General features: G+C 38.3%; 1 protein-coding gene across 1 annotated transcript in view; it reads right to left on the bottom strand.

The window, feature by feature from the left end:
• cntn3a.2 (contactin 3a, tandem duplicate 2) overlaps positions 1–13,961 on the bottom strand; it is a 52,963-nt gene that overhangs the window by 21,145 nt on the left and 17,857 nt on the right. Inside the window, exons 7-12 of the mRNA XM_037239554.1 lie at positions 13,819–13,921; positions 13,362–13,546; positions 12,753–12,889; positions 10,620–10,749; positions 10,051–10,201; positions 9,674–9,801 (exon numbers count right to left, since the gene is read on the bottom strand). Coding sequence (XP_037095449.1) covers positions 9,674–9,801; positions 10,051–10,201; positions 10,620–10,749; positions 12,753–12,889; positions 13,362–13,546; positions 13,819–13,921 — 834 coding nt within the window. The remainder of the gene's footprint in view (positions 1–9,673; positions 9,802–10,050; positions 10,202–10,619; positions 10,750–12,752; positions 12,890–13,361; positions 13,547–13,818; positions 13,922–13,961) is intronic.

Below are 13,961 nucleotides of genomic sequence, written 5' to 3'. Positions count from 1 at the left end.
GACTGCCCAGAAAGGCACCACCGCGATCAGTTAGGTTAAAATGAAAAGAGAGGAAAGTGACGTTGTAAAGAACCATCCGTGACAAGATTTTCTTCAAAAATTGTTGTACCATGATTTTCTTCACAAAAAAAATAAAAATAAATAAATAAATAAAATTTAAAAAATTGTACCCATGTATAATGCGCACCCCAGGTTTTAGGACAATAAATTAGTTAAATTTTGCGCATTATACATGGGAAAAAACGGTAATTTTCATTGCAGCATGTAGATGTGGCATGGTGATGGAGTTTGATGACTCGTCATACTCTAATAACTTGATCCACAAGGTAAAGTTGAACCGAGCGTCTCGTGAGTAGTTCAATCCCTGCCCTGAGGATACCGCTTTGCTTAGTTAGTCACAGTGTCACTAGGAAAGGTCAACAAATATCATATATTAATCTTCTCCTTCAAGGTGGTTTATATGATTGCTTTCAAATTCAGGCAGGGCATACAAGACAAAAAGAATCTTTTGAGTTCAAATCAATGAATTTCGCTGGAGCGCTTAGACCTCTCCCACTCAAGGTGGATTATTATTTCCCTGGTTGGGCGGTCTTTATACTCACAGTTGTTTCAGTGGTGCCTCTTACAGAAAGAATATTCATGTTAAAACTCCATTCAAAGTAATCCTATTTTCTCAAGCTTGTCATTTCAAGCAGTATCAGCCCATCACACATCCCCAAAAGTTGATTTGCTATATCTTTATTTTAATAGTTGTTAAAAATAGATGATGATGATTATTATTATATTAATAAAAACACAATATAATGATGACTGTCATACTATCCGAACATTATAAAAACAATTACAAAAACTATCTGACTCACAGGGAAGGCATGGGTTTGAGCTTGGTTCAAATTTGTGTGGAGTTTTGCTTGTATTCCCATTGTCTCCCTTGATTAAGTTTTCACCAGATACTCTGGCATCCTCCCACATTCCAAACTTGTGCATGTTAGGTTCATTGAAGACTACAGTATTGCTCAAGGGTAATAATAATAGGGACAGGCTGCAGCTCACCCACCATGTAAATGACAAGCAAGTGATATAGAAAATGGATGGATGGATAATTGCATATTACAAGTAGCTCTGGCCCATTTTCATGGCCCTTGTGTTATCAGTGTAACTGCACTCGTTAGCACCGTTTATTTGAAAGACGTCTAAAAGGTCATTGGATTACTCAAAGGATGCAAACTACAAATTTGAAACACTGCTATGCATAATTGTTCTCTTGTGATTTAAAAAAAAAAAAATGTTAGCTTGCATGTTACTTTGCTAATGAGGATGAGGCACGGTGGTGCACTGGTTATAACGTCCGCCTCAGTGCGAAGGTTGTGGGGTTAATTCCAGCTCTGGCCTTTCTGTGTGGAATTTGCATGTTAGAGCTAATTTATTAGAAAGTGATTTAGATTTTTGGGGGGAGGTTTAATGTCAGAGAAATGTTTAGTAACTCTTTATACTAGGTTGCTATGGATACAAATTATTTAGCATAAAAGACGCCCTGGAAAAGCACTGGAGCGGCAGCAAGGCACAGTTTTTTTTTTTTTTTAACCTTGTCCGTATCCCGTGCTTTAGGAGATCGACCGTGTATGATCAAGTGAATTTGTTCTGTTATTATTATCATTATTATTATTACTATTATTATTATTATTATTATTATTGGAACCTTCTCATGTGTTGTATCAACATGACACTCAGAAAGTACATCACCGAACGATCCTAAAATGCAGGAAACGTAAATTGTGTCAAACCTTGGTTGGAAAGCAGCCAAGGACGCCAACTACCGCGCGCACGCAAGCGCCAGTCGTGCGCACACGCGCAACGAGCACCGCGAGACGATCGTGGAAAGGAATTAACAAAACCAAGGCGTTCAAGAGTTCAAGAAAACAAAAGGAAACTCTACTGATCCGTGAGTACACTGAAATCACGACAGAAATGCATTGAATAAGGATACGAGTCAGAAAACCTTAAACTTCCCGCATGAAGAAGTGGTTCAATTAATGAAATCTATCAAAGAAATTTTGCCAATACATTGCATATTCTCCCCGTGCCTGCGTGGATTTTCTTGAGGTACTCTGGTTTCCTCCCACATCCCAAAAACATGCTTGGAAAGCCGATTGACCACTCCAAATTGCCCGTAGGTGTGACTGTGACTGCGAATGGTTGTTTGTCTGTGTGCCCTGTGATTGGCTGGCGAGAAATTCGGTGTCCCCCGGCTGGGATAGGCTCCAGTGCACCCGTGACCCTCGTGAAGATAAAGCTGTAAATCTCTCTTAAACTTAATTGAGAAATGTGTAGTCTTCATGACTGATTCGTTGTTTATTCTGTCATTTGTCCTGTCGAAAACATGTGCATTTTGAAATATGACTCATGTTGATCCCACTTCATTGTATAATGAATTAAATTGAGGTGGTTGAAAGCATTTTGGACTACTTACGTTAAAAAGTATTTTGTGGTTTCAAACTAAATAGGCTTCCAGTATTTTAAGAAGACTTTCCCCTGCATTGAACTGCATTGATTTGTTTGGTTGACTGAAAAAAATGGTGATGTAACCGCTGCTGAAGACACTCTTTGTAATACTTTAAGCAGGGTAGTGTTCAGAAAATCTTTGAAAAAGAAATAATGTAATGGCATCCAGCCTGTCAACAATAATATGTCCTTGTTTGGCTGACACAAAGCTTTTAAAATCTAAATAACCCAATTTGTGTCATTGCTCCTTTGGCAAATGTTGCTTTGAAGCGGCATGAGAGGAAACATGTTTTTTCCTCAAGTGGATTTGTTTATTTACAGACGTGGTCTGAAACAAAGAAAGAAATTGTCAAATAACAAAATGACTTCAATATTAACAACATTCTTGACAGCTAAAGTAAAATGATACCACCGCCCTTAGTGTCAATCCCCTTTTTTTTTCCTAGTATCCTGCTGTTCTTCTAATTATGTTTAGTCGTTCTTGATATTGTCTCTCTCTCTCCCTTCTTTTCTTGTCCTCTATTTGTAAATACACACCAAAGAGTTTAGTCCTCTCTCTTTCAACTCTACTCTACCAATCCTATCTTTGCCAATCAAAATGATTTGTTTAGGTTTGCCCCTGCTGCCGGAAAATAAAGCAGCCAACTAGACACTCCCAATTCCTCACTGTCACCATTCTTATCTGCATACTGAAATATATAATATCCCTGCAATTTATCCAGTGTTTAACAGCAGATCAGTAAGAGGTTCTGCTGGAGTATGGAGTTTAACGGTGCTGAAAAACATGGCCAGACTGATGGGATCCGTCAGACTTCTGACTGGACTCACTTAAAAGAGCATCAAACAGCTGCAGCTCATTTCAAATGCCGCAGCTCAGGTTTGGACCAGAACTAAGACATCAGAACACATGACAGCAGTCCCAAAGGCTTTTTACAGTGGGTCTCAGATTTTATTTTAAAAGTCTGCTACTGGTCTACAAATCACTGAAGGGTTTGGGCTCTAGATACATTATAAATAGAATGCTAATTCAATATAAACCCAGTAGGGCTGAGGTCAGCAGACTTAGGTCAATTTGTGGAGCCCGGAGTTCAAAGCATGGTGATTGGTGATGCAGCAATCCCTTGCTTTTAAAAATCTTTCAGTCTTTTGGTTGTAAATGTGCCTTATTAGTGTCAATATATTTTTTGGGAGGGGCAAGGGGCATTTTTATAAGCTACTTCTCTTTGCTCAGTGAAAGTCTTCAGTTGTTCTGTCTCCTAATGGTTTTAAATGTTGCGCTTTTGGTTGTGTGAAAACATGTTAACCTGTATGAATAAAGTTGCCTCGCCTTCCCGGACATTGGACATCCTTGCCTCCCGGATCTTTCCACCCTAAAAGTGTTATTCTGTTAATTTTGACACAACTCAGTGCACATACACTACCCTTCAAAAGTTTGAGGTCACCCAGACACTGTAGTGTTTTCCATGAAAACTACCATGATTGCACAAGGGCTTTCAAGGCGTTTCTAATCATCCATTAGCCTTCTAACACATTTAGCAAATACAATGGAGCATTAGAACACTGGAGGAATGGTTGCTGAAAATGGGCCTTTATACACCTATGTAGATATTGCATTAAATACCAGATGTTTGCAGCAAGAATAGTCATTTACTACATTAACAATGTATGGAGTGTATTCCTGATTCGTTTAATGTTATCCTTATTGAAAAAATGGAGATTTTATTTTTAAAAAAAAGGACATTCCTAAGTAATCCCAAACTTTTTAATGGTAGTGTACATGCATACCTTTTCCCAAATTACTTAATACATTTTGCAGCCATTCCTTGAATGTCTTTAGTCCCTGTATCAATTGCTTACGGATAATAAGAGTTTGATTTCATTAATATTTTACTTCAGATAAATTCTAAAATGATGGCATGAGATTGCAAAAGAAAATTTCTCAGAGATTAATGAGTGTACAGTACTTGGAAATGGCATGCTAAGGAGAACACTTTTTCTTCAATTTGACACAGTTTCAGCTAAATACACGTTCAGCAGTGACCAATATAACATCTACTCTTCTAAACGGCTCAGAAGGTGGACAAAATTAGCTTTATTAAGGTCTTTAAAGTTGTCACTCACGTGAATCCCAAAGTAAGTAAAGTTGTGTGCTGCGATTTTAAATGCCAAGCTCAGGAGAGGGTTATCATGTGCTGGATTATTCAGAGGAAATCACTCACTTCTTTTTAAATTGGGGTTGTCATCTAATATGGTACCAATTGAAACAAATATGGTCAGAGCCACAGGGATAGAGATGGAAATTAGAGGTGTAGAGGAGCAAATTGCCCACATAAAGAGGGACCTTTGTTCCACCCTATTCTTAAGAAGAAAAAAAAAAGACGTGGTCACAACGGAGCGTAGCGGAGAGGGGCTTGATCACAATGGCAAATAAAAGTGAACTCATGAGGCAACCTTGGCAAGTAGCGCAATGAAGAGGAAAGTATGCTGACTGGGTGTATTGTTTGTCCTCACTGAGGCTAGAGGGTGTGAATACAGTAGTTTCACCCATGTGACAAAGTTCTTGCCAACGCCAAAATGGATACCTCAACATCATTTCTCCATTTATTGATATGATACCTTCGAACAGAGAGGCCGAAAGGTGATGATAAATTACAGCAAAAAGTCATCTTCAATAAAAACAAAAAAGTGCTGATCTACAGTAAATACATGACGTTGGTGGACAGTTTTTACAATTTTAACAGGTGATGGGAAGAGCAGGCACGGAGGTCTTTGTGCTTTTTAAGGATAAGAGAAATGGAAGCATGTTTGAGTGTTAAGTGTAGATGAAGAGACGCAAATGATTAATTTGAAATAAGTCTCAAAAGGGGAGTTAATTTGTGTTGACATTTTGTATACACTATTTACCAGTGTATTAGTAACTGAAAGTTCATCATAAGTTACTTTTTTTCTTGTTGTGGATTTTTTGTGTTTGTGATTTGCACCTCAGGGCCACCGCATTTATCAGATTATCAGTGGGTGTCTTGGTTGATAGATTTTAATACAAGAAACAAAGCCACTCATTTGTTTTTGCTTGGAATCAATGCTCACTGCTTGCCCAACATAGTAGATGAACATAGTGTAAAAAAACAATACATTTGGGAGTTATTTAAAGTATTGTCGGATCACAGAGAATTTTTTAATTGGTCTGTGGCATTCTTAAAGTGTAGGAATGACTGAGTTAGTGTTTGATTCAAGACGAATCTTTATCTACAGCATATCTTTTAGATATTACAGAGTATTCATTCACCCTCAATGTCCTTGAATCAAAGGAATTGGACTTGACAGGGCTAAAATAATAATAACAACGGTTCAAAAATAGTTCAATTTCCATTTTATGTGCAATGTACTTGCTTGCATGGATGATTTACTTATTTTATCTGTTTTGCCATTGTGCATTTTAATCTACTCATTATGAAAATAATTTATTTATCTGACTACTTTGTTCTTTGCTGTCATTGTTTTATGTGCAAAAAAATGGACGCTTTGGTTATTTACGTCTATGGAAATTACAGAGAGGAGCAGTTGAAAGGGACAGGGTGATTTACCCGTACAAGTTGTCTGACTCCAGAACAATTTATCTCATCTACTTCTTAATTAATGGCTCTGCCCCAATCCAGCCTCACCATGATGAAACCCAGATGCTGCTCTTATTGTTACCAGGTTCTGCAACATCTAAAGTACTTTCTACTTTCTTGTTCCTTTAAAGTTAGATTTTGAGTCTTCATTTGAAGGCAAGTTAATTCTGCTGGAATGAATTGAAGAACAAAGAGAAGATTTGCTCTCAAGCTGCACCTTTAAGTGTCTGCCAAAGGATTAAAAAAAATGACATCGAAAGGCTGTCCCTTACTACTTAAGCTAGTAATAATCAATGTACAGGTCGTGGCTCTGTCTCACTGCCTGCATTATAGCCTCGAGAAATGTGTCGGTAATTTAAAAGAATAACACATCACTTTTTCACTGCAGACCATAGCATGCAGCACATTTATAAAGCAAGCAGGACACCCGCAGAACATCGAATCAATTCATTGTGTCAAGGCTCCAAATGAACTAAAGGCACAGCTGCACAAAAAGGGCAAAACAATATATATATTTAAAAAAAAGTGACAAAAGGGAGTGCGAAAGAGACAGAGGCAAAACTACAGAGATGAAAACTAACAAAGTGAACGATCTATTTACAGGATCTATTAAGCTACAATTTTTTATATTGAATGTCCTTTCTTTGACTGTCCTCACAGCTCGCCCTCTCTATAGTACCCACTCGCACCATTTTCAATTTCTTATTCTCTACTTAAACAACTTAATTGGCTAAGTCAAGGAGGAGTCACAAAGCACGCATTGATGTTTTGTGTGTGCATACATTTTCAACTGATCGGACAGCTGTGCAGTTTATAAATTCAATCTTATCAAAGTCAAAGTCTGCTTTATTGTCAATTTCTTCACATGTCAAGACACACAAAGAGCTCGAAATTGCGTTTTCCACTATCCCACGGTGGAGACAAGACATATTACACCCAATTTGATTATTGGAACGCTTCCATGTCCGGATCCATCTGCTATAGGGCCATTTTGTCTCTTAGTAATTATTTTTTTTCATGATTTATTTAATATTTTTGTTGTTCAATGAAATAATCTGATGAAACACACTTTACAAATATTAAGAGAGATATCCTCCCAAAGACTGCTCGGATAGGCTCCAGCACGCCTGCGACCCTCGTGAGAATAAAGGGTTTGCACTGATGTTCCGCTTTCTATATGTTCTATTAGGTAGTGTTGTTTATTGTCTGTCTTGAACAAGGAACGGGGTCTCCTCCTGTATTTTATTTTCTGTTAATTATTAGTTTTGTTCCAGGGTCACACATGAGGGAAAACTGTGACTGAAAAATATTTGATTCATATTCAAGAATTATCAAATGTCACTCACTACTGAACTCAAGAGGCAGTTAATGGTGCTACCACTTGATAGTGAATGGTGAGTGACAGTTGGCTTTCTGTGAGATGATTGTCAGCATTGTTAACTGCTAAGCAGTAGTGAATTGTGTCTTTGCACTGTAGACAGACTTCTAGGCTGAGAAAACAATGTGTTTGAGCAGTCCTTATACTGCAAAAATTTTTTTAGACAGTATTCGGGTAACCCATTACTTTCTAACGTGTTCATTTGTTTGCATAATTTAAAAGTATTCAATTGATCTACAAAATCAGAATGAGCTGCGCATGTCAAATGAAAAAAAATCCTGAATGATTAGAAGAAACCTATTTTTTAGCATTTTAAAATGCGGTATATTGTAATGAACTGGGTTACGTGTTGCTGTTGATGGTTTGATGTTGAGGGAGGATGTGTGCTGTTCATGTTTTGGCATCAGTGCAGCATAAAACCAGATTGATACATTAATCATGCTTTGGAGTTCTTCACAGTCGATGTGGCAATTTGCGCAGGCTACCAAACTTGTTGTCACTAATCACCGCATTGGAAATCCTAATCAGGAAGTTAAAAAAACTATTTTCCAGCTAAAAATCCACAAAACACCTTTTACTGCTCTTTCATAAAAGGAAACTGTGAGTGATTTTGCGAGAACAGAATTAATTGCAGGGTCCATGCATTTGTTCATGCGTTCGTGTCGTAATGTTCGGTTGCTTTGTTTGTTTCCCCCGGCCTTGTTGAGGCTATGTTGCAGACACGACTTGTTCCTATGTCAAAAACTGAATCATGCATCAGGCACAATCTGCTTTTCTTTTCTTTCACAGCCATGCTGCCATAAAAGACAAGCTTGCATTGCATTGTTTTGGGTGAAACTTTAGAGTGTTGCTAACATTGATTAGCCATGAAATTGAAGTGTTTACATCACGGATGATCTGGATTACCACTACTGCGCACAGACAGGCAAGACAGAAAGCAGCAGGAGGCAAGGAGATTTCGAGAGGAAAAACAAAACTGCAAAAATAAAAATGATGACATCGACTACCAAGTACGTATGTCGTTGGTTGGCGACATAGTCATGATTAGCCGATTAATCTCAGTAACCCTAATTAGGGATGATAGAAAAAGTTTACTAATGTGGAGGAACAGGGAACATAGAGAAACCAATGAATCTGGATATCATGACATATCATCTTCAACAATAACATTTGTAACAACTCCCCACAACACTTTCATGGCCTCCATTCAAGGTATAAAATGGCTTGTTTCACCTCCTCTCAGGGAAACATTTGATGGGGGTATTTTTCTCAAACACCTTCCAAGCGATTTATAGCAACTGTGACAAAATGCAACCACACAGAACAACCAATGTAAATTTAAAAGTGACCATAGATTGTTTCCATTTGCAGAGAGGGTTGAGCAAATTGACTCCACCTTGACAAAGCAATAGAGCCAAAATGTAGATTCAAATTTTTGCACAGGTATCCATAATGTAAGGACATCTTAACAGTGATCCTCCCAATGATAGGAGGCTTATGATTCATCAGTATTTTTACGATATTTGTTTTTGAGCTTTGGAGTTTCAATGTTCTAAGTGTTAATTTTTCAAAACTATACATCATTTTACTTAGATTTTTTTTTTAAATGTGTTAACTGATTATTTTCCCTCTTTTGGCAAACACTTATTTAATTTCTTTGAAATAGTCATTATCTAATGCTATAAGAAATTGCCCCATTACTGTCCTGAAAAGTTAACTGATTGATGGAAACTGTAATACTAGATCACGTCTGTCCAGCTCTGGCCGTTTTCCTGCCCGTTTTCCATAGGTCCTTGCTGCGACCCACCTGATTCAATTGGACATCATCAGCAAGCTCTGAAGAACCTTGATAACGATCATGAGCATTTGAATCAGCAAAGTTGAAGCAAAGGAAACCTGGAAAACAGGCAGGCCAGTGGTCCTCCAGGACCGAGTCTGCACACCCCTGCACTCAGTGGCTGATGATTCACATTCTAGTGGTAAAACCCTAACAACAATAGTGATTAGAATTGTCTGTAACTTGCTACCTTCTTTTTTCAACCCTTTTTCCATTAGCTGTGCTAAAAGTTTGTTGATAATTTCTCATGGGAATATCTAAATGAACCGAAAGTCAAAGTGAAAAAGTCATTGGCACTGAGCTGTGCAGTGCATCAACATCTTGCGATTAAACGGAGTTTACCTGTGACAAGGAGCCTTCCAGTTGTACTCGACATGCCAAATCTATTCCTGGCGAAGCACGTATAGCTGCCCGCATCAGCCTTGCTCACATTGGCAAGCCTTAGCGTTCCATCTGGTGAAAGAGTGATCCTAGAGGATTTCAATGACACACACAGCAGTTTTTGAGCCAACATTAATGCCAAGTCACTTTATCATGTGATAAAGTCCTGACTTGATTCTAGGATCCGAGCTCTGTCAATGAGCGCTTCACGCATGGCCGAATGAGCTTAATTTGCTATTCATGTTTCAACTGAGAATTTCATTGAGTCCTCTAAAAGAATGTTTTCAAGAATCTACACTGATCTAAACAATGAATGAATATCAGAACTTCAGTCTCACCTGTTGTTGGTGAGAATAGGAAGGTTTCCTTTCTTCCATAAAATGCTTGCCAAGGGATATGCTTGGGGTTTGCAGTCCAATGTCACCATGCTTCCTGCCTTGGCCTTAAGCAAAGCTCTGAGGACAGTCCCTGTGAAGTCTGGAGGAGAAGCTGATGAGGAACAAAAATACTTTTTGTCAATCATTTTCTACATTGAATAATTTTTTTAGAACGATGACAGTCTTAATAAATACACTTTATTTTCCATGGAGATATTTTAAAATGAGAAAGACTTTGAAGTCTACAACAGCATCACAGAAAGGATTGTGTTAAACGTCAGTGTCCGCTGTGAATTCGGGCTGACGATTATTTTGCTTTTTTTCACGATTAATTATTAGTTATCATACTTCTCATTTGTCAGGTAAATATCGGAAAATATATTTTAAATGTGTTTGACCTCCACAAAACATCCTAACTGACCCCATTATCCACCAAGCCAGGCAACCTTTTAAAACGTCAGTGAAATGACCTTTAAATTCTGGAGCAACAATGATTTGATGATTTAAGGGAGAGATAAATGCCACCCTACCTAAAACCATTAGTTCAGCAGCAAAATATATAATGCTGTGCTCATTCTCGGCCACGCACTGGTACATTCCGGCATCGGAAAGTGTTAGCACAGACACGGAGAGAACGCCGTCCTTCACAAGGATCCTGTCCTGTGAGGGATGAAAGAAAGTAATTATTGTCTGACACTTAAGATAGCCTTAGCTTTGCTCAGTGGACGGAGTTGAATAGGCATCGGATTGGGCATAGATCAATACTGGATTAACAAATAAAAAAATGAATGAATCCAGGTAGAAATCAAATTTTTTGTTGCAATAAAGAACCCAGCAAAAGCTAATCAGTATGTAAACCACAAGTTATAGTTTGCAAGCCAATCTTTCTTCCAGCAGCCTTATTCACTCAAATGAAAAATATTCTATGTTGACTATTAAATGGTCTCTTAAACGTTGTCTAATCATGTCTAATTTTGATCACATAACATTTACTAGGGATAAAAAGGCATTTTGTGTGGTAGAATATGCTTGATCACGATCAAATAAGAGTCAAAAGCTTTCATTTTCACAGAAATTCAATAAAATACAAAAAACCTAGCTCTGATCAGATTCGGGCAGCCACAAAAAAATGCAAAAACGAAGGCTGTCGGTGAAAGGAAAAGGAATACTTTTGATGAAAAAAACTTGTATTTTTCAAATTGAAGGCTATCAGTTCCTTTTGCCTAGGACATGCAGTTACTCAGATATTGATGATGATGAATTTGATGAATTAATTTGTTTCAAACAGGCAAACCACAAATAACCAATCAAATGAAGACACATACATTCAAAGGCACAAGCAAGGTGAAAGTCATTAAAACTATGACTCTATACAAACAACAAATACAAACAGAAAAAAAATCCACTGTACCAAATAGGTAGAGCCTACCTGTTTGAAAAGGAATGGGAAGAAGTAAAATTTATTTAATCCCACCCCCTATCAAATTTAAGACAGAAAATAAGATTTGCAGTTACCTCTAATAGCATTACTTTTCCTTATTGTTGTCTTTCCCGTGAATAACAAGAAATAAGTGAAGGAGAAAAGAAAAAAAAATAATAGTAATAAAATAGTAAAGTAAAATATTGATATTTTCAATGATGTAAAAATATTTTGGGGGGGGAACCCTCTACAATAGTGACACCGAACATATTCAAATATTGAATGAACGCCTCATGAAAGTATGTACTACGTATTATTTTGATTACCGTTTTGCATTTCAGGAGATTCCATCTTCCTGCAAGAGTGTGACTGTATCATGATGGGCTGACATTTCTGTGACTGCTCATGTTACATCATTGGACAACAGTCTTACTGGTCAGTCCTGATAGCGTCACCAGTAATTGTTGGTTGTGTCAGTTAGTGTATGTGTAATGGTGCCCTAACATGCATAACTCTACCTGATCCACGACTACATTGTCGATAATGTTGTTCTTTCCTGTTGTAAAGTTAACATCACACAGATGAGCCATGAGATAATGCCTCCTGAGCAGTTCTAAACGCCTATGCTGACAATTTTGCTCCTGATTATGTGTCCAGTGAGCTCATTTCATTTTTGCTTGTCTTGTAAATAGCTTCAAAGACATGCCGTTGAATGATGAAACAACATGTCCACTTGAAATAAATGCTTTTGTCAGACAGGCTGTGTTGAGGTCAATCTCATTGAATTAGGCCTGCGGTTAGGCGTTATTCAAGACTCACATGAATAAATCTCTGTAATGTTAGACAATCAAGCTAAAAGCTGTGGTTCTCACATAGGCTAACATAGGCTGCGGTAGCAAGGTGTATTTCAGACTACATTAAGCTCACTGTCCCTTAATCAGGCGGGTCTTAAATATGCGGCATTAATAATGAAGAGCTGCGAGTGACTCTATTCAGATGAAATGGAGCAACCTCCACAGGGACCACAGTGCTGCACTCTATGTGATCTGCCGAGTAGACAGTGAGCCATGTCTCATCACTCAGTGACATGTTTACACTCTCCTTCCATCGTACCCTGAATTGCACTTGGAAAATAAGCAATGAATTTGATGGCACACATTGAGGAAAAAAAATCAAAGGGTGGGTTGAATGGGAAGATTAAATCTTGCGAATAAAACACTGGTGAAGACAAGTGCACATTTACCCTGGAGAGCAGCTGCTGGCCGTTCTTCAGCCATGTGTGAATAGGTTTAGGTTTGCCGTTGGCGCGACACTCCCAGTTCAAATTCTCCTCTATGGCCAGGGCTGTGTCCTTCATGGTCTGAATCCACTGAGGCTTGGCTGAGGGAACACAAACACAAGGCCTTGTAGATATTTGGATGGGGCAAAAATGTGCCACTGCATTGAAAACAGGTCAAATGAGAGCCTGCTCATATTGAGCATACGCATCCTGCAATTTGTGTTAGCTCTAGCCGAGTTATGCGTTTAATTGAAAAGACAATATACATGATACAGAGACTGGTTTTGGAACCAATAAAAGCTACTCGGTATGTCATGTATTTCAGTATGTTGTGACTCAGCAAGTTTGTATGACTTAAGACTTGCTCAAGTAAGTTGACGAGTTGACAATTGACGAGCTTAATTTTTGCCACAGTCGCTTGGGACTTGCTTGAATCTTAAACGGGTAACACTTACAGTACAGACTCCCAGCTCTGCTATAAAGCATGGTTCCAAAACACAACCGTAATTTTTTATAGCTCTCTTGTACAAGGTGAAAGGTTGACAGTCAATATGAAATTAAAAAATTGTATACCAAAGAAAGTCAGGAGACCTGTGGCTGTATTCTTGCCCATCTTGTTCTCAACCACACACTCATATCCTCCTGTATCTTCCTGTTGGAAGCTGGGTATCTCCAGCACTGCGTTGGCGTACTTCATTTTGACTTTACTGGGGAATGGAACGCCATTGGCCCTCTTCCAAGTGATCTCTGGGACAGGACTGCAAGGAGACAACACAAACTCTCATTTAAGTTCCTCTGAAAGTTTGAGAGTGTTTAATAGCTATGCACTAAAGTGCTTGACGGAGCCGAAAGGGATGGGACAGAAGCTGTCAACAAAATAAATCCGATTTACATCACAAGTTTTCAGACCTGTCAAGGTTGAAAATGCTACCTTTTAAGAAATCTAATTGCCACCGTAACTTTTCTTTATCCACTAGTTTCTCATCCAATGGCAAAGGATTGAAAACAAGCGTTGAGGAATCCAGCTTACTTCCCGAGAGCGAAACACTCCAGCGTAACTGTTGATCCTTTTGCGGCGGGTACATTGTCTGGGAAATTAACTTCTATTTTTGGCTCATATTCACCCATCACTCCTATGAAGAGGAAAGCACAAGATCTCATTCTTTCATTATT

Source organism: Syngnathus acus, chromosome 2 (assembly GCF_901709675.1).
Source record: "Syngnathus acus chromosome 2, fSynAcu1.2, whole genome shotgun sequence".
Taxonomy (NCBI): Eukaryota; Metazoa; Chordata; class Actinopteri; order Syngnathiformes; family Syngnathidae; genus Syngnathus; species Syngnathus acus.
The sequence above is the reverse complement of the archived record's forward strand: the minus strand, read 5'-3'. Positions and strand labels throughout refer to the sequence as shown.